This window comes from Nilaparvata lugens, chromosome 8, assembly GCF_014356525.2.
Source record: "Nilaparvata lugens isolate BPH chromosome 8, ASM1435652v1, whole genome shotgun sequence".
Lineage (NCBI taxonomy): Eukaryota > Metazoa > Arthropoda > Insecta > Hemiptera > Delphacidae > Nilaparvata > Nilaparvata lugens.
Window position 1 is genome coordinate 13,103,169 of NC_052511.1, and position 21,610 is coordinate 13,124,778.

Genomic DNA, 21,610 nt, shown 5'->3' on the forward strand with positions numbered 1-21,610 from the left:
GTATTCCTGTAGTATTCAAAAGAAACACAATTCACCGGTAATTTTGAATATGTTCATTACAAATTCAATCATTCCATTCATCAAAATGCATCAAATAAATCCACTGATCATATTTCAAACCCATCTGATTATGGTTGATATAGCGGAGCATGAATAAAAATGAATTTAAAGTGGAGCTGAATCAAACAAATTTATTGATACTTTATAAGATATTCATTCGCATGCGATAGCGTTACTACGTTCCTTTTCTACCCATGACATATTATTTTTCAATACCAGCATCAAGTTCACCATAGAAACCCTAGTAATGCAATTTTGATTGTTACAGATACAGTAATATATGTATATTGAAGTCTCTTAGAGAAAAATATCAAAACAGCATTCCAGGAGCGAAAGAATTGTTTTTCATTTTCCATCAAGAAGGGAGATCTTTTTGCTGCCTACTGGATCACTATCAACCCTGCGGGTCACAAAGCGTAACGTATATATCTGCTGGAGTCACATTAATAATTCATCGATTCCACCTGCTCTCAGACGAAAGTGACAACGTTATTTAAGAGACTGTATTTTGAAAGGTCAACTTGTTCCACCTAAAATGGAATTATTGTTACAGTATTGCCGAGTTTTTCTCAGATCCTTCAAGTAGAAATGTGTGTTTTGGGAAAAATAGTAGAATTATATATAGAATTTGGAAGTGACATCTTTCAAATTCAAGTTCTCAAGTTAACTCGAGTCATAACGTGTGTTTTTATTCTCTTTGAATTGTTTTTTTTCAGATATGGAGGTTCTGGAGAAATGCGTTCACTCTCCATTTGCCTTTTGTTATATCATAGAGATGTCTAGAAGAGAAAGACTGAGAATGATTCAGATAATAATGATTTCTCTATATGAGCTCAATTAATTAGTTGTATCATTCGAGGGGTGAGATTTGGAGAAAAATATTTGGTTCCATTACAATAATGGAAACTGTCTTGGATTTGAATTTTGGAAATTGAAGTCGCATTCATAAGTATTATCTGAGCACTGTTGAAATATAAAATAGTATTAGCAATAATATTCAACAGAATAGAGTTTTACAATATCAAAAGAGATCCTACATAAAAGTCGAAAGAAAGTATGTTAGGCTAAATTTACTATTTGAAGAGAATATTATTTTAAGTGAATGTGAAACATGAAGCATGAAACATGAACAGTGGAGTGTGAACCTGTTTTTTCAAGTGAATTAAAATAATAGTTCTATTTTCATGCGATAGATGATGATGTTATCAGAGATGATCATAAGAAATGATGATTGATGATTCTTGAGAAATGATGAGATGATTTTAGAAATGATCTTCTTCATGACCTTTCCTCCACTCATTAATCATTATAATATAATCATCACTTGAACTCAATGCTTATAAAATAAAATTAATCAAATTCATATCCCTCTTTGAGTGAATGGCAACTTGATTAGATCTTCATTTCTGATAGGTTTTCCTATAGATTTATCTAGTGGAATTTGAAATATTGTTTCCAATTGTATAAATAAATAAAGTTTAAAATTCTCTTTTATTATATGTTATTGTATTTTGATTAATAGTTTTATTTACTTATATATTAATCTTATGTAATTTTATTACATAATATGTAATCTATTTTTTTCTGTTCTTATGTAAATTTTTCTTCTTTTGTAAAGGGTTGTGTGGCAGAGAGGACCAGGAGTCCTAATTCCGCCCTAATAAAGGCATATAATCAATCAATCAATCAATCTTTCACTAATATCATGGATTAATTTTACTATCTAGTTATTCCAAGCTAATAATTGGGATTCAAAACCTAATCGCACAGAGCGCAAATAACGATCTTATTAGGATGCATTTATGTGGCCCAATAATGATAATAATAAAGTGCATTGAAATAGCTTGTCAGCAAGAGAAAAACAATGGCGTTGGCAAATGGAGTATGCCATTAAAACACGACCACCATTAATCGAATATGCTATGAATTACCACCACCCACAGCCAATAAAATTTGTTTATGACTCCATGAGGAACTAGCAGTCAGGCCAGATGCTTGTGAGCACGGGTTTGGCCTGGATTTTTCAATAATTTTCCGTCCCAATCTTGATTTGGCTCACTACATTCGGTCGTTCAATAAATATTCATCTGGAAAACGCATCCGCTCGTAGTTCTTGATCACCATAAAACGAGTCACAACAATTGTTTTTCAGCTGCAGCCAACTACAGCTAGAAGCTCGTGGCCCATTAATCATGACAACTGCACAACTATCTGTTGCATGGGTGCAGTTTTCCTTTCCGCTCAAACTGAATAGAGATGGAGATCGAGCTCGTGTGTGAATGAAAATTGAATTAACCCAGATAGTGACCCAGAAACTACCAAGAAATATGACTGGAGCGCATGACCATGACGCGCAGAAACTTGACTAATAAAAAATGGGAGTTGAGCTTCAGAAACATTGCTAGAACTGAATCATTGAGTACATGACGCCTGAAAATTGACGGGGATAAAATGGGATTTGAGTTTTAGTTGCAATAGGTATGTTTTCTCAATTCCACCGAATAATAGAATTCAATCATAATTTTGCTCAATCCGTTCATTCGTCATATCCTAATTGAGAGAAATTAATAAATTGCGAAATAATAAATTATGTTGTGCGATTACAGATCGAGAAAAATCCAGATCGTTGAATAATTATTATAAGTTCATTGGGGATTGAATTGAGAGTAAGATCAAATGTATAGTATTAATAATTATTGCTGGATTATGAAGATAATTTCGTGTGATTTGGCTGGCTCAGTGTTTTTAGTCTGGTGTCACAGTTTTCAGGTCACATCAATCTGATAAATGTTAGAGCTTCTGACATGACCTAACGACTGGTTCAAGGTACAGTTACTGTACTGTTTATATAATAAATGTAGTTGAAGGTAGCCGGCACCTTGCTAGATTCATGAGGTTTTTGTATTAAGATTGTTATTTGAATCAATCCCACTCTCATATCACGGAAATCCAGTTTATTTGACATCATACTTATGAACACAAATCAATGAACTATTTCATAGATCCATATCAATTTCTCAAATATCTTCTAATCGACCCCATTAATTTCAACATCTCTTCCAACTCTATTTTATAACTGTTTTCTAATCCACATTCGAGATTGAAAAAATTAATAATCACTTTGCAAAAAAAATTGGCAAATCTGTTGAATCTTCACCTTTCCAGTGGTTTGATTATATAAAGTTTCTTATCTATAAGGATATTGTTCTCATTATCTTAATACAATTTGGAATCTCCATTCCATAAATATAAACTGATGCAACTTCTGTAGAAGTAATAATATTACTAATGGTCTGTTTGATTATTTTCCACGTGGAACCAACCTTTGACACCTCGACAATGTTTTTCATTCGCTCGAAAAGTGGAGCGATCATTTAATTGCATATGAAAACAATTCCTGAAACCAAATCTCAAACCTAAATAGAAGTGGAAGGTAAGCCAAACAACAAAAGTCCCCCCATCACCCATGTCACAAACTCATAACTTACAATGAAACAAGCTCCATCCATATGCTCATGGTTAATAATTCAATCGGAATCAGGAAACCTCTCTTATTTATCAGAAATATCTCAAGACATACTCATAACTCTCCAAGAAACAAGCTCAATTTCCATACAGCCATTGGCAATAATTCAATTTCACCCAGGAAACGTCTCTTATTTATGTCGCACAGTATTCATTCAACTGCATAATCTGATGTCATTTCGTGTCAAACCAGAATTAAAACGACGTTGGCGACAAGGATCTGATTCGAAAGTGGACTCAGTCATGCAAATACTGAACCTCCTTCAAACATGAATTTGAATCTATTGCATGTAGACAGGACTGAAAAACATTCGAACGTTTTGTTGTATATTGTTGGTTTGAAATATCTGCAGTCATAATTCAGCTGAGCTGATCAGTGCACTACATGAATTATGATTGAATAAGTTAAGGGTATTCAGAATTAATTAATTTACATTTTTTCTCCCGTTGAATTCCAAGTGGATCCAGTAAATTGATGCTTATTCGATTATTGACTTGGAAATTCAATCATATAATATAATAACATATAGTTTTTGACGCGCTAAATTTTTTCCTTTGAAATGAGCGTTGTTCAATGAGGTATTTAAATACCTGGATGAGTTGGGTGAGTTGGATATGTTCATAATGTATGTTCTTGAATAGCAGTTGTAGATTGTTTAACAAAAACTCACATTTTTCCAGTGTGTACCTCTAATGTTGTCATTTGAATAATAATCAGAGATGGAAAAATCATACCATGTGCAATAAATTGCTGTTATAAGTAGTCTTCGAATAGAGAGTGAACATAAGATTAATAAACATTTCGCATGTACTGCTACTGAAAAAACTACATTCATCAACAGAGAATTGCATCGATATTATCTTTCATTGAATGAGAATTCCTCCACTATTTCACATTGATTGTTATAAATTCCCAACGATACCCAAGAAAGGAGATTATTTCAACATCTATTGCTGCTCTAGTGTTTTTCAAAGCCTGATAGAGATGTTGCTCAAGTTCAATCCTAGTTGGATAACAAAAGATAATATCATAGAATAAGAATAGAGGAGCATGTACCTATGCTTTCGATGATAATATCAAAAAAGTTCTGTACTTGAACAGAACTATGCTCACTCATATAATCGAGCTGCTTTGTAACAATTGTGGGTGGAATTGAGCATCGAACAATACAAGACAATACCAGATGTAGTTGGAAAGAACTAATCTCGCTGACATGATGGCGTTCCTTTGTAATAATAATTGTAATACCCGATTGTGACGTGGGCAACAGAAGGATTGAGGATTGAGGGTAGACAAGAGTTATACAAGCAGCGTCTAGTATCATTGTGGAGGAGAATGGTTTGGTCTCTGGCCAAAGTAAATGTTGTAGTAAGTTGCCAAGCATTGTAGTCTGCTGGATAGAATATAAAATCCACATGCCTGAAGCAAGAAGCAGAGCAGAGCATAGGTTAGCAACGAGCGGCAGCCAAGCAGAAATACCGAATTCAACGTGGAATTATTCGCGCACTAGTATTATGATATCCGAATTGTAACGTTGCCATTAGTTTGATGTTTCCTTCCCAGACCTTTCCAACTTCGTTCTTGACGTTCCAAAGTTTGAGGCTACCATGCATGGTTATCCTGTGTTTGTATTTTCATGAATATTACTGTATATACTCGGGAATGCTGATGCCCTGTTATAACACACGTGAGATCCTCTTGCAACTTACAACATCGACTCAATGCGAAGCATTCAAGCTATATGCTTTATATAAATGCTGACAGATCAAAGTGAATCTTACTAAACAAGAAGTGCTCGTGCTTTTGTTGCGAGTATGCTCGCGTTCCAGCTCCCGTCCGAATAATCTCTCGAAAATATTCGTCCGAAAATGTTTGCAAGTATTATTGCAGATGAATGGTTGAGAATTCGCTGTTGATTCATTGATTCATTCTAATAGTCCGTACTCATTTCATTAGCTCCACCTCAATGTGTAAATTGATACGTTAACCTACTTTATCGAAAGGGAAATCCTTGTTTGATACATAGGATAGTTCATTCAGATTTATTCGAAAAATTCAGAGATGAGAATGTATGAATGGGTGATGAGTTTTCATAATTTATTGTCCCATTCTGTTTGTATGAATGAGTGAGGAATTTTCGTTATTGACCTATTCTGTTTGTATAAATGAGTGAGGAATTTTCATGATTGACCTATTTTTTTTTTGTATGAATGGGTGATTAATTTTCATGATTGACCAATTATGTTTGTATGAATGGGTGAGGAATTTTCATGATTGACCTATTCTGTCTGTATGAATGGGTGATGAATTTTCATGATTGTCCTATTCTGTTTGTACGAATGGGTGAGGAATTTTCATGATTGACCTATTCTGTTTGTACAGAAAAGTGGAGCTACATTCAGTTACATTTTCACCCAGAATAGCCCATTATAATCTATTAATTTTCCATTTCCGTGAATCAATTATGTATTATTTAGTGAAGTGACTCCTATTATTGAATCTTAACGGAAAATGAATAATATTGAGAGATAATCAATTATTAATTGATTCAGTGCTGAAAGAGAATATTAACAACTCCTCATTGCATTTGATAGATTATAATAATATACAATAATAGAGCGAATAAAGAAAATAAAAATCTCAGTACCCTTTTTTGAAATATTTTATCACTTTTGTTTCAAAAAAGGGTACTGAGATTTTTATTTTCTTTATATTTATATTACAAGTAGCCCTATACAGAAAATAATAATAGAGTATCTTATTAGATTGAATCCTAAATAATATGCATCTCAATAGAGCATCTTATTAGATTACTTTGCCCAGGGAATTTCATACCAAGAACCAGAAAATTGAAATTAATATTTTTATACAACTAGTAGTATCTCAATCAACAATTATGGATTTCTCTTTAAAAGTCAATCTCTATGTGTGTATAATTGGATTCTAGATGTGTATAATGCATGTCAAATGTTGACATCTAGTACAGTGCTAGAGAATCGACTAACCGAAACTATTTCTTCTTTTCTAGCTCCAGTAGAATCAAGACTAGATTTTTTGCCCGTTTGAGCCATTTGGCAGCCGAGATTGCTCTGCTCCAGTACAGTATTGGCCCTTTCAGTGCAGCTGTTAATTAATCGTACACGTTGGAAGAAGGAAGCCTGCATTCTCCTTTAACTCAGCGCTGACTTCCAAGTGACGATAACTCATCACTTTAATTAAGATTTTTCTTCTAGCCGTTTCTTGGACGTCTCTTTCTCTCTGCCTCCTCTGTTTTCATTATCAGCCTTTCACGTTATTGGGCCTGGTCCAATGCCAGAGAAACCTCCATTCCAGACTCACGACAATCTTTTCCTCAAGTACGAGAGATTCACTTGACCAAGTAGTTGAAGATTTCCGAGAAATTACAACATTTTCCAATTTCTTCAATCAAAAAGTGATTCTCTCTGATTCGATTAACAACGGGAAATACTCCAAGACTATAAATAGATTGAAACTTTTTCTCTGAAACGATGAGGGGAATTGATTGAATTTTGTAATGGACATTCTCAGAAATGACGCAAGTCTGCTACACATTAAGTAATCAATAAAGGAGAACCGACTTGAGAAGTAATACTGAAAATGACAAGTGATGATGTCTGATGAGGAGGTTGATCAATTATTGATTATAGGAAATGTGCTTTTCGTGGCTCATGAGTTTGTTTCAGACAACAATCCATAACCTATTAGGTGGGAAAAGATCAATGAAGAATGATTCTTCAATGCAGGGGATAATTTTGTGTAATCTGAATATATTATTAATATTACTTCATACACGTCTTATACTTGACTAGAAGATGTTCGAATGGATGAAAATGGATTGTGTGAATGGAGCTAAACGGATTCAATTTCAGGTAAGCTATAGATTGAGACTATCTATGCAACCAAGTGTTCAATTCGCAATCAATAGACAAGATATTCTTTTTAATCTATTGGAAGACAATCACCATTCATTATTTGACGTTAAATTTCTTTCACGACTGATTAGATCCAATTATGATCATTATCACCATTCAATATTTCTTCAGTTTTTCATTTTGTTACATTAGGTTTGTACTCATGATAATCTATTTATTATGAAGAGTAATCCTATATTCTTTCCATTCCAAAGACCTATTTATTTTTGAATATGATATATTTCCAAGACAAAAATTCAATAATGAAAAAATTGAACATTATCTTTGTTTAGTAGCAGCTAAAATTCCGAAATCAGTCAATCACTTTAATAACTAAGAAAACTAAAATCAGCGCCTTTACATCAAATCGATGTGAAAGTATGAGAATTCTATCAAAGTTGTTTTAGTGGCTCAGCATCCCTTGGGCTTGTGTCGAACTTCAGGTACATACAATCAACTTTTTCCATTGTTGTTGTTTGTTGTGCGCCTGCGCACTTCATGAATCATAAATGATTTCCCCTGAGCGTTTGACGTTTCTACTATAGAGAAAATATCAGAATATTACACCAGCAATATATTTCTGAAAAAAAAACATCGACGATCATTCCCAAGGAGTTTGTCTTCTTTCTATCTCACTCAGTATCCTCGTGTTATGGGAAATGTTAATCTTCAACGACTGAAGTATCATTAGAAATAAAAGTCTGAACCGAAAACCAGAAGGAATAAAAACATGAATGTTTTTAAAAAATGATTTTCCTCGGACTACTATACTATGAAGGTACTTACAGACTTCTGCGCCATGAACACGCGCATTTCACTTATTTCATCAGCTGATGAAACTCATATATCATAAATCTGAATCTGAGGCTCAACTCACACTTACGTGACTCAGGCCGAGAAGAGACTCGACTCTAGTCGAGAGCATGTGTTTTCAAATGGTGACAGTCGCGGGGACTAGAGTCGACTGGTGTGAGTGTCACCATTTGGAAATATTGGTCGAGTCTATTCTCGACCTGAAACGCGCAAGTGTGAATTGAGCCTTACTGCTTTTGTACAAACACAGATATAATGAGCACAGTATCAGCTGATGAAAAGTGAAATGCGCGTGTTCGTGGCGCATGAATCTGTACGCACCTGGAAATTCAACATTCCAATTTTGCGTTAATTTTTTTTTAAATAATTTTCCACAATTCAGCAAATTGTATTTTATGTCTTTTATGGCTTTAGCCTCCTTTATTATTTTCCATCTTCTATATCATTCTATCTTTTATAATTAGATTTCCAAATACTTTCTCTACTCAAATAAGATAAATCGATGCAGACTCTTCTTCGCACACAGGCACCGTAGCCCATGTCAGGCCTTATCCAGGTATAGGAAGTCCTGCCTATGTGAAGAATGTTCTTTCTCTGAATTTCTGTTACTATTATTCAAACATGTTTGTATCATTGAAGAGGAAATGAATGAAAAATTGAATTAAATTCGAGAAAAATGTTAAACAATCAATGCAGATAATGATTTTCAACGAATTTTACACAAAATTATATCACAGAATGCAAATTACACAACAAATCATAAAATCAAACTACAAAGTGAAGTAATTATTGTATGATTAATGTTTCAAATAAGTGGGTACTCACATTAACATGTCGTCCGGGATCATCTTCGACGAGCTGCCTTGCGATGTCCTTGCAAGACTTGCGGGCTGGCGGCGGGACCTTCCCGTCGTCCTCCCAGTAGCGTGACGCGGCGTGACCATACAGAGCAGCCGGCGTGGCGTGCGTGATCCGTGAATTGGTCACGATGCCGGTTGCTTTGCCTGCAATCACGTCGCAACACATAAATTAGTCCGGCAATTATTAGATCAATGGATTGCGGAGGGACTGCGTGCCGTGTCGACTGGCATTATGCGCACTTTGTTAATGGCTGGCTTGTTGACAAATCACGTGAGGCTGTTACGTTCATGAATGAGAGCGATTAGTTCTAGTGGTGAATGGGAGAAAATCCAGCAGTAAATTGAGATGGTCTCCAGGAATTGGGTTCATGATTTTCAACTAGGACTATTGAAATTTTGAAAAACTTTCCTGACAATTGTTAATTGTTATTGCTAAAAGGAGAAAAAAAGGAATCAGGTTGATACTGTGATGATTTCTAACTGAAGTTATTGGAATTTACTATTTGAAAAATATGTTATTTTGTTATTTGGAGATTATTATTTTCAAAAGTAATGTCTATCACTGACATGAAAATTATATCAAATGGTATTATGAGATTTCGTCTTTATGAAATAAAATAGTGTTGGTAATGGCTGATAGTCATAGTAGAGACCCAGGTTGGGACCTAGGTTTGGGGTTCTCTGTGACGATGGTTTCGAAGTAACAGTAGTGGCAAGACCGGGTGCAAACTTCAGCACGGTCCCACATCCTATTGCTGAATTTACAAAAGAATTCGATTTAAATGACAGGGTAGTTGTACTGGCTGGAGCTAACGATGTAGTAAATAATACTAAACAGCCAACTGAATCGAATTTCCAACCAATTATGGAATTATGGACATTTCGAAGCGCACAAATGTAACTATATCAACGATTCTGTGCAGATATGATAAGCCTCTTATGAATGTGAACGTCGTCAACAAGCTGAATTCATGGCTATCAGAACAGATTCCCAGTAGTGATGATTTAGACCTACTCGACCTTGGCCACTTTGAAATAGGGGATTACAATCGTCACGGCCTTCATCTAAATAAGAGTAGGGGAAAGACAATAATCCGAAAATACATACGAAATCATCTGGTGTTGGTGGACACACTAGTGATACAGTTGTAACACTTGGAAAATTTCACGGTGGTGCACAAATGACTAGATTAGATACAGAAGGAACAAAAATAACATTTCGAGTCTGGGTGATGATAACAGTAGAGGACATTTTTTATAGGATGCGAAATTTTCCATGTAAACTGTCAGGGCCTTTCAAATGCAAAACAGGAACTGGAAGCTATGTTATCATTTGGAAAATCTAATATTGATGTATTATGTCTGAAGAAACACTGGTTATGAGATAGCGAACTGAAAATGATGTCATTGCCTGGTTACACATTGAAAGCTCAATACAGCAGAATAGTCAAAATCTGAGGTGGATCATGTATATTTGTGCGAGAGGAATCGATGGTTGTTGTAATGTTAGAAATGATTTAGCATCTTTGGCGTTGGAGAGTGTATTTGAAATCTCGGCAGTAGAAATAAAACTGAAAGCAATGTCGAAAAAAATAATAGTCCTATGTGTTTACAGAGCTCCAAATTTAAACTGCGACATTTTTATTGAATTGCTTCGGACTGTACTTTCAAGGGTTAGAAAAGGAAAGCGAAAACTGGTGTGTCTTTGCGGAGATTCAATACTCATAGATTATCATAAAGATGATAAGAGCAGTAATATTCTTAAAAACCTTATCTCGACATTCAACCTGAATAAAATAACGAGTGGTCCTACACGAATAACTACAAATACTGCTTTGGAAATGGATTATATAATTACAAATTATATGCCTACTTTATGTAATGGCGAAATAATTCCCTGTACTTCTCTGACCATGAAGGGAGCAGTATTGAGTTTCTTACCAACAGTCCAAATTATAAACCTGATAAAACATTCAATGGTAATTACGAGAAAAAAGGAGAGAGGAAAACCATACGAGTCATTAACGGAACTAGTATCGAAGACTTGAATTGTGGTCTGGCCAATGAAAATTAGTACGCCGTTCATAATTGTAACAACGTTGAGTGTATTATGTTAGCAATTTGTTATCTATATAACTGCAACAGGTACGTTCCGGAAAAACCAGCAAAAGCGAAACGAAAGCAGCAGTTATCTTGGATAACGCCGGGCATAAAGGTCTCCAGAGATAGGTTGAAAATATTGAATTCTCTTTTGAATTTTTTGAAGAATTCAAATATGAGGAATTCACTGATCCACATTATTACAAGAGATGGTATACGATATTTTAGCTTCGCATCCTATTACAAAATATACAAGAGTTTATATAGAAAGGTTTTAATAGCAGCCACTTGGACATTGGTTAGAAATGAGTTATCCACGAGCAAAGACCTAAAATCTGAAACCAATATGGCCACTGATACTGGAATATTCAAAACAGGTAACGAGGCCGCCCATTTAATGAATAATTATTTTGTAAATACGCCACTAGATATTCCTTAGCTTATAGCTTACACAAGAAAACAATATGCACAACTTTCTCAATTTCTTGGATGACTTTCACCAAAATAGTTGAATAAGACTAAAATACTTCTATTGAGCATGAAAGAACTTGGGGAAATAATAAAATCGCTTAAGAATGAAAAATCTTATCATTGCTAAAACATCTCCAACCACTTTATTAAAACAATCAGCCTTGCCAATATTAAAGCCACTAACATTTATTTTCAATAAGTCAATGCAGGTAGGTTATTTGCCGTCAAAGATGAAAATGTCAAAGATCGTTCCAATTTATAAGAAAGGTGATAGCACCCTTCCGGAAAACCACTGTCCTGTTGCCAATCCTCCAGTGTTTCTCAAGGTTTTTGGATATGCTGTCTTAGGACGATTGAGAAAGTACTTAAACGAAATAGGTTTGCCCTCTTCCAAGCAATTCGGATTCAGGCCAGGTTTTTTCTGTTAATGATGCATTATTCTCCCTAATGGACGAGATATTGATTTCGGTGGACAATAGATCAAAGGTAAGCGGTTTGATAGCTGATCTATCAAGGGCATTCGACTTGGTTAATACAGATATTTTAATGGAAAAGTTGAAGTTTTATGGTCTTGAGGGTCCGGTACTTAAGTGGTTTGAGTCTCACTATGAGAATCGATTCCAGAAGGTTGTAATAAAGTCTCACCCGTGAGTTCATAGCTCTAAATGGTTAAAAACAAGAAGCGGAGTACCCCAAGGATCTGTTCTGGGACCCTTGCTTTTCCTCTTATACATTCATGATTTGCCTTCTTATCTCGAGCCAGCTCACTGTTTTCTATATGCAGATGATGTCAGCATCTTGCTGAAGAATGATAGTCAATCCGAAAAGGAAGCACAATCTCAAGAGACCGTTCATAAACTCGATAAATGGCTAGCTGCCAATATGTTGTGCTTAAATTATAATAAAACTAGAGAGATTCCATTCAGGACGACGAGAGAATTTGATTTAAGGATTGATAACTGCGCTATAGAGTTCGTTAAAGACATTAAAGTACTCGGAATAATCATAGATTCAGAGCTCTCCTGGAAGCCTTATTTGACATACTTGAAAGGAAGACTGAATTTGGCAATTTTCGCTATTAGAAATTTAAAATCACTCATTAAAAGAGAAACTCTCTGAGAGGTATATTTTGCAATATTTCATTCCCTCTTGTCGTATGGGCTTGTTTTCTGGGGCAATTCTAGTGGTATTATCAAGATATTCCGAATTCAGAAATGGGCGTAAATAGTAATAGCAGGAGAATCAATAAGAGATAGTTGTCGGCTACTTTTTAAGGAATTTAAAATCCTACCATTGCCTAGCCTATACATCCTTGAAACTATATGTTTCATGAAAAAATATGAGAGCTCATTCAATACGGGAGCATTATTCCATAATTATGAGACAAGATACAGGCGAAACTTAAGGGATGATGCCCATCATACGGTTCTATATGAGCGAGGTGTAAAAAGCTCTGGTATAAGATTATATTATAATGTATTGCCACGACGTCTGAAGGAAATCACAGGGAGGGAGTTTAGAGCTCAATTGAAGAGGGAGTTACTGGATATATCTTCATATTCAAGGGAGGAATTTATTGCTCTTCATGAGCAACGTTTGGGAAGTCACGTTAAGAAATATTAAAATATGACTAGTTAGATAATGGACTCAAATTTTGACGAATCCGCATGCCCCCTCCATGGGTGGTCAATGGATGATTGATCAAAAATTATAATAATAATAATCATTATTATTATAATTTCAATTATGCGCATATTTCAATAAGAGGCTTGGAAACTTAGGACTGAAACGTTCAAGAATGTGCTGGATTAGTGCTAGTAGCAAAATTAAATTCTCAATAGTTAACTATAATTTAAATTCCATAATTTGAATAATTATAATCGAATTTCGTCAGTTTATAATTCATAAAGGATTTATACTTTTGTATTTTGTTTTGCAAGTTGGCAAAACTGCTGTTGAACAGCTGAACTGTTATGCTGTATTCCTACTGAATGCTTCGTCACTGACTACTACATTGGATTTTAGCATTGTCTGACTTAGAATTTAAGAAATGGTTTCTTCTTTTCGTTCAGTATTTAATTATCTTCCAACATGATTTAATATTGTCAAAATAGGCTTCGGCTTTTTTTTACTTTTAATGTTTTGATTGAGTCTTTTCTTTAAAACCCAGATGGGTAAGTTTAAAACCTTTTTCTGAATTTGTAGATCCTGAATTAGCTTGAAGACTTTTATCACTTTCTCATGTTCTTGAAGATTCATCTATATTATTTTTAAAATCTTGTTATATTTCTTTATATTCTGATCTTTATTCCGAATTCATTCTGGTAAAGTAACTACTTCTTCTAAATTTCGGTAAGCTGCATCATCAGATTTCTACATTCTCTTCAACTACATTCTCTTCTCTTTGCAAATTAATAACTTGGAAATCTTTCAAAACGTCGAGTGAAATATTAAAGGGGTAGCGCTACTTCCTAAATTCATGAACTCTAAATTTAAATCTATATCAATCTATTGTAATTCTTTACTTTGTGACAATCATAGTTTCTTCTCAATTTTCATATTTGTTTAGAGGAATATATACTATTTTCTTGACTCTCTCAAATTTCGAATTTTCTTAACCTGACTTCTTCCATGATATCGAGCTGCTGACATGATCCGCCGACTCTGGGGTTCATTGCATTCTTTCTCTTGTTCGCAAGTAGTTTATTATTAAACTGGTTGTAACATAGTGAATTGAGGTGGAGGTAGTGATTGAGATTAAATGTAAGAAGAACTGCAGAACAGTTGAGTTAATACTGTAATGATTTTTCCAACTAGGCTGCTTGAATTTTGAGATTATTACTTGTTATTTTCGAAAGCATTGTCGATCTCTGCAATATTGGAATCGTTTGTGTGTAGGTGCGAAGCTCATAAAGATTGATATAAGAGCTGCTAATTTATTCCCTGGATATGAGATTCAATGAAATATGAAAAAATCGAGACGTATCTGTGAAGACTTCAGAGAACAGGTATGTTGCATGTTCATAGATATTCTGAAAACACCAGTCTTATAATTATTGTGATGACTATTTTTTTATGCTTGCTTCTTACTCACCGACCATAACAGCTCAAAAATACACATGATTTGAGATACAAATTGAATATATTAATACGATACATATGAAATATCCAATACTCGATGTTATATTATTTATTTAAATCAATAACATTGTATTTAATTCTGTAGAAAATTCCTAATATGGGATACATAGGCTTACACTTGAACTCGAACTGGATATAGACTAGGTTGAACTCAATTTTCAAGAGGAAATACAATATCATAAATCATTCCAAGATAAAATATTTATCCATGGAATTTGACATAAATAATGTTTCCAGTGACCAATCGAGGATTTTTTTATTTTATCGTAGTGGTATCATTATGATGGTATCATGAGTCACTTGCAGAAGCTGCAAACTACGATGCATATTCACAGGAGACAATATTCTAACCTTTGATCAATAGACAAATAATGTAAATAAGTCAGAATAACGTGCATTATATTCTCCCATGTTATTTGAACTTTGCTTCAGTACTGTGAAATGGAGCGTAACGTCGTTTCCAAGCGAAAAAGATCTCTCCTTCCAATAAGTAGTTTCTCACACAAAAAGCTGTACAGTGAGTTGAAGGTTCCTGTAAAATGGGAAAGTTTTCACTGCAGAGGAAAAACTTGTGCTCTAATGTCAGTGAAAGGTGCACTAGATAGCATACAAGTACTTGCAGCGTTTTTTCAGAAAGGAAATGATACTCTCAGCTCTTTCCCTGAGGAAAATACCCGTTGGAGATTAAAGACTCACCTGTCCGGTTGCTTTAGACATTCATCCGTTGGAGCTGGCAATAAAAATTGAATGAAGAAGTAGCTCAAGTGCATGTTTTGGACCACACATCCTCTTCTCTAAACTATTTTCATCTCTCTCATTGCTATTCTCCTACGATCCCATCAACGTATACAGTTTTCCCTCTCTCTTCAATACTGTACATTCTCCTCTCTAAGAATAATCTTTTTGCCTCACGCAGGCATTGTTCGATGTATGACGGGATTGGAACATTGACATATTTCCACCATCGGGAATAATTTAGTGGTGGACTTATGCTTCTCAGAAAAGTCAACTCGAGCTTGTGAGCTTGACCTAGAAATAACGAGACGCAGTGAAGTGTTTTTCAATAGCCAATATCAATTCTAGCTCCAGGTCTAGTGCATTCTGAGTTGAGAAAACTGATCCATGGTAGAATATGAGATATAGAACTAGAATATATGAGAGAAACAGCCTGATAGAGGAAAAGTGGAGCAGGAAATGAAAATATGAGATGGGGAAAAAGAGAGTATAAAATAAAATTGAATATTAATTGACTTTTATTGAGGGCAGAGCTGGCCCTCCAGGCTCTCTCTAAGAGAGAGAAGGAGAGAAAGTGGGAGATGAGAAGAGAGGATAGAAGTAATTGAATATGGAATAAGTAGAATAAGATGGAGGGAGAAATGGTTATTTAAAAAAAATGTCTAGACATTCAATGTCTATCGAATGTCTAGACGAAATAAAATTGATCGAGGGAATGTTGGAGGCAAGAGATGTGGAATTTGCGAGAGGGAGAGAAAAATGGGAAGTAGAGAAAAGAACTACGAGTATTATAAGAAGAAGGATAGTTTTGATAGTGACTTACATTCTTGCAATTTTATAGAAAATTCTAAGATACGTGATCCTGTTCTTGAAGACTTGTCACATGGAACGAAATTACGTTTCTCTCCCATTCAAATCCAGTTGAATATCATGAATTTCAAAACGAGTTCAACATCGCAATATCGAAATAACTCTGTTTCCCAATCCTTTTCCTATTACCACATAGCAATTCCATTTCATTCCAAGGCTGTTCCAAGATCAATTGAAATATGCAAAGAAGTGGAATAAAGCATTGGTGTGTTTATGGAGATTGATATGAAACAAAAGAAAAACAAGTTCCCATCACAAAATATTTAAGGGTATACCTACAACAATAACATATTAATCTTCCGAATTTTTGTATCTGTGAGATATTACAGGACAAATGAAACCTTGATGACATGTTAGAAGAGTACTTCTCGTAATTATCACGCTATCCAATTTCATTTTTCAATGAGATCGTTATCGAGCTCATCATAATTTATTTAAACTCATGACTTGCATTTGATTGCTTGTCAACACATGACAAATCAATTTGGTGAGGAATCATGATAGGCTATCAATCAATACATTGATAGTATTATCAAATTTCTAAAACTCTTATTATTGAACCACTCAGTGATCTAATGAAGTATCAGATTTTATTCTCATTACATGTATTAAAACGTCCGAATGAGTTTTAAGGCATTTTGCGTCATTTTCAGGATTGAGTATCATTATCATAGAATTATCATAAAACCATCATGAATTTAATACCTTGATCTGAGAAACGTGTCTGGATTGCACAAGTAGTTTTTGGTAGGCCTACTGTTGTGAAATGTGAAAGTGGAGTTAGATACTGTATTGGATCAATAAGTGGAGCTGGTTATCATGATATGATAGTCGAATTATAATATAATCCTTAGCACCTGGCAGAATAAGTTGTATGCTCATATGCGTAGAGTATCATCGATTAATATCTGAGTACTTGGAAAGTTGCGTTGAAACTCAATGCTTAACACATCAAAAGCAATTAGGTATTACAACTTCCCGACCGTTTAAAGGCTTGCCTGCCAGGGGGACATAAAACCAACCATTTTCATACTCGAACCACCTGCAATTAGGGCGAATCTTATTGGAAAATCATACAACACTTGCTTTACTGTACACGGAACTTTGTTATTAGACTGCTGGTAATTGTTCTTTGTTTGAATCAGCACAATGAGAAGGACTAGCACAATTTCTTAGGACTTACAACGCGATCGTTTTACCCCACTGCAATCGGCAGCTGAAAGCTATCTCCTGTTCTTAAAAGGGTTCCGGTACACGCAATTCGTGACTCGAAAAGCCAATAAAACTTTCGTCCATTCTCATTTTATACTAAAATCCTAAATGCCCCACATTTTGAAAGTATTGTTCACTTCAGGTTCATATAGAAATAAATGAAGGGGTTTATTATACTGTAGTTGAACTTCTAAAATGAAATGTTTTCGGCTTTTTCAATGCTTGCAAAAATTATATATATATATGAGCAAATTTTGCTTACAGCCTTAGCTATCTCTCGCATCCCATATGTCAATTTTTCCTCTCAATTCAATCCTCTTCAATCAGATTCCGGTCTATCATATCAGAATATACATGTTTGGGTCATAACTCGGGTGGTCAACCTCTTTTACTCCGTCCAGGTGGGTTCCAACTGTGCACTCTCTTTGGCCATCTCTCATTTTCAAGTTTCTTATCTCATCCATTTTTGATATACCACAACTCCTCGGCAAGAAATCCATGTCAACTGTTAATCCCATTTATTATTCTCCCTAGTTTCTGAGCCATGCAACAACATGCTTTCGACAATTGATTAGATAGACAAATATTGATACTAGGGTCCAATCAAATACATAACGATTGGAACATTGATGCTTTAATGATTCAATTTTGGTATAGATGGAAATAACAGTAAAGTAATTTGTAGATACTAGATGATTGATGAATTATTCAACAAGAAGAAAAACATTTGGGGAGAAATCGATTTTTCAATTTTCTGAGTGCTACAGCATATCATGATTCAACCAAAACTCATAATATTGATAGCATATTTTCAGTTTTCCGCCATAAGGCTCCTCCCTATCGTATCATACAAACAATATTGTACAGAACAAAATCGTATCTTGGTAGGAGTTGAGTATGCAGTACAGTATTTTCATTATTTCTAAAAATAATTCCAATTTTTTTTCTCCAATTTCAAGGAATGAGTTCAGTTGAAATCGAATACTTCTAAAATTCTGAACAAGATTAAATTTGGTCTATATACGTTCCATGCTCCGAAATTCGATAATTGGATTATAATGCAGTAAATGGGAGTACACCTTCAACGTTCCACGGAATTTACTTTACCTGTAGAGTAGAAAACAATTTCGGTTGATATCTCACCACAAAATAAAAACGAATCACACCTCGTCAACACAGGCAGTCCTCTTGAGGTGTGAAAGCTTCGCCTTTCTTTTCAGCCAATAGGCGTTCAGTATACAAACTATGTGGAGCAACAACTGCATCTCGAATAGTGGAGAAAGACATTGGGAAATAATAGAGAGCGGATTTCCGGTATCTGCTTGAGGCACTCGCGAAAAACAATGAACGTGAATGTGTTTGCTGCCTCTGAGAAAAGCGCTTCAATAAACGCCATTTTCTTTCCCTTCAGGTTCTTCTTCAAGATCTCCGCCCCTCATTTCACTGTCATATTTCTCTTCTGCTTATTCTTATCATTCTATCCTAATTCCTTGTTATTTTTAATTTTTGTCAAAAAATCTTCTGAGTTTACTCCTTATTGAATACTTTCTCTTTTTTAAAGATCATCACTACTCCACCTTTTCCATTTCTCCTTTTTCGAGATGTGAACGCTACTCTATAATACTTGCATCTCTCAACTTCTCCTTCTATCAGCTTCATGGTAATCCAAAGTTTATTTTTCACAAATGTATTGTATTGTTCACATTTCCATATCATTTTGTATTTTGTCATCTTATCATTTATCTATCCATCTATCTATCTATCACTCTCCCTCCCTCTTTTCCACTTCTCCTCGTTTCTCTAACATTCACATGATGCTTACTTTAACAAGATTCTACTAGAATTTCAAGTATTTAACTTCATTATCATTTCGGTCCGACTCCTCATTTTCTTCTTTAAAATCCTCTGTCTTCTTTTTCTTTTACTCCTTATAAAAAAGATTAAACTATTGCCTATTCCAACTCACATTCAGTTTATAATAAACAAATTATATATCAAATTATTGTAATAAAAATGTTATTCAGTTCCAATAATATTTCATCAATAAGAATGTATTCAATCTAATAAAATTTGTTTTGATTTTATCCATTTATGATAGTAATAATGATTGCCACCTTTTCCGTGGCCTGCCTACATATATTTTGCCTACCGGCTGATGATTGAAAATTTTCATTGGGAGCCTATCAGCTGACATTGGTTCAACATGCTCTTACCATTGTTGGCGATACGATGCAACTATCTTTTCCTTTGTCTTCTTTTCCTGTTATCTTATTGTGATTCTTCCACCTTATAAATCTCGTGACTCATTCACCAAACCCCCATTGCTCTTCAATCCTAAATCATCCTAGTACTCAACTAATCCCAAATATTTTTTCTCCGTCCCCAAAACCTCAAATTCTCTTCCCTACTCTCTCTTCCAATTTATGTAGATGCATAACAATATGATTATTATCTATAGTTATTATATTACAAATTGCTTTTGCTTTTTCATATCATATACAGTTCAATAATTATTTTCTTAGTCTATATTATGTAAATTCATCTATAATTTTGCTGTATTGTAAGCTATTAGTAAAAGTACTCAATCAATCAATTCCACTCACCCTTCCAAGTTCCAACCTTCTCCAACGCTTACCTCTCTTTTTCACGATTTGATGCATTTTATTCATTCAATTACACTCATTTTCCTTCTCCACTCTTTTTTTGTCTTCTTCAACTTCTTCCACTCATTTTCCAGTTTTCAACTTCTTCAACCCTCCTCCCTTTTCACTTTTCTTTCTCCACTTATACTCCTCCTATAACTCTTCCAGTCTCTTCACTCTTTCTGCTTTTTCCGCTACACCTCCGTTTCCAATCCTCTACTTACTCCTTCTCCATGCGAATCTTTTCCCTTCCCGCACTCTCACCCTCTTACTTCCATTACTATATTCCTTCATCACATCAGAAAACTTCTATCCTCATCCCGCTGTACCCTTTAGTTCCAATTTCTCCCTACAACCTTCTTCTTTCTTTTTTCTCTACACTGCCCCTCCATCTTCCTTCATAACATCGTCAGAAAGTTAAGCGACGGTGGGAAAGTAGCAAGCAGCAAAGAAGACATCGCTTTTTTCTGCAAAGTCATAAAGAGCAGATGCTAGGAGAGCTGCAAGCCTGGAACGGGTGCGGCTCCGGTGGAGGAGGATTTTATAACGACACTCAAAGTCGATAATAGGTTTCTTTATCGTGCATTATCCAACTTCGCTTCACTGTTTAAATCGTAAACGGGCCTCGCGAGTAGCTTAGAAGTGTCATCAGTATTTCCAAGAACAGAGGAGGGCACTTACTAAGGAGTGTTAAGTCGTATCGATTTGAAGAGTCCACAGGAAACTGAATCTGTAAATGGGATTATTATTAGTGAAACAGTTACGTTATGCAGTTGGAATTGATGATTTTACTGCATTTCTCCTCAACCACTAGTGATAGTTCCCTTTATTCCTCTCTATGATAGTTGCAATAATCGATTCAATTGCTATTCGAAATTTAAACTGGATAGAAAATGGTTGATACAAGTGTCGCTGTCTAGGAATAAAATTGGATAGAGTAGATTAGAATAATCATTGAAACTAGAAAAGCACAAAGTCTATATGTATCTTCAAAAGGTTGAGAAGACTTTAGTGATGAGGAAGAAATTGAATGAGTCAAGTGGAGAAGTTGGACTGTGGTAGAATATCATCAATTCAAATGATATCTAATTTTCAGTCCTCTGAGCAATCTTTGTTCAAATTGGATAATCTAGTTTGCTTATATGATGTGGTTCATTCACACCAGGTTTTCTCGAAAGTCTATTAACTTTTAATTACGAATAATTTAGACGAGAACCAATCAGAGAGGCCTTTTTTTTTAGAGAAATC

At 34.8% G+C, this 21,610-nt stretch overlaps 1 protein-coding gene across 1 annotated transcript in view; it reads right to left on the minus strand.

Moving 5' to 3' along the window:
- The window catches only part of LOC111054115 (alkaline phosphatase, tissue-nonspecific isozyme), a 192,971-nt gene that overhangs the window by 41,280 nt on the left and 130,081 nt on the right, over window positions 1-21,610 (minus strand). Inside the window, exon 5 of the mRNA XM_039433984.1 lies at window positions 9,157-9,335. Coding sequence (XP_039289918.1) covers window positions 9,157-9,335 — 179 coding nt within the window. The remainder of the gene's footprint in view (window positions 1-9,156; window positions 9,336-21,610) is intronic.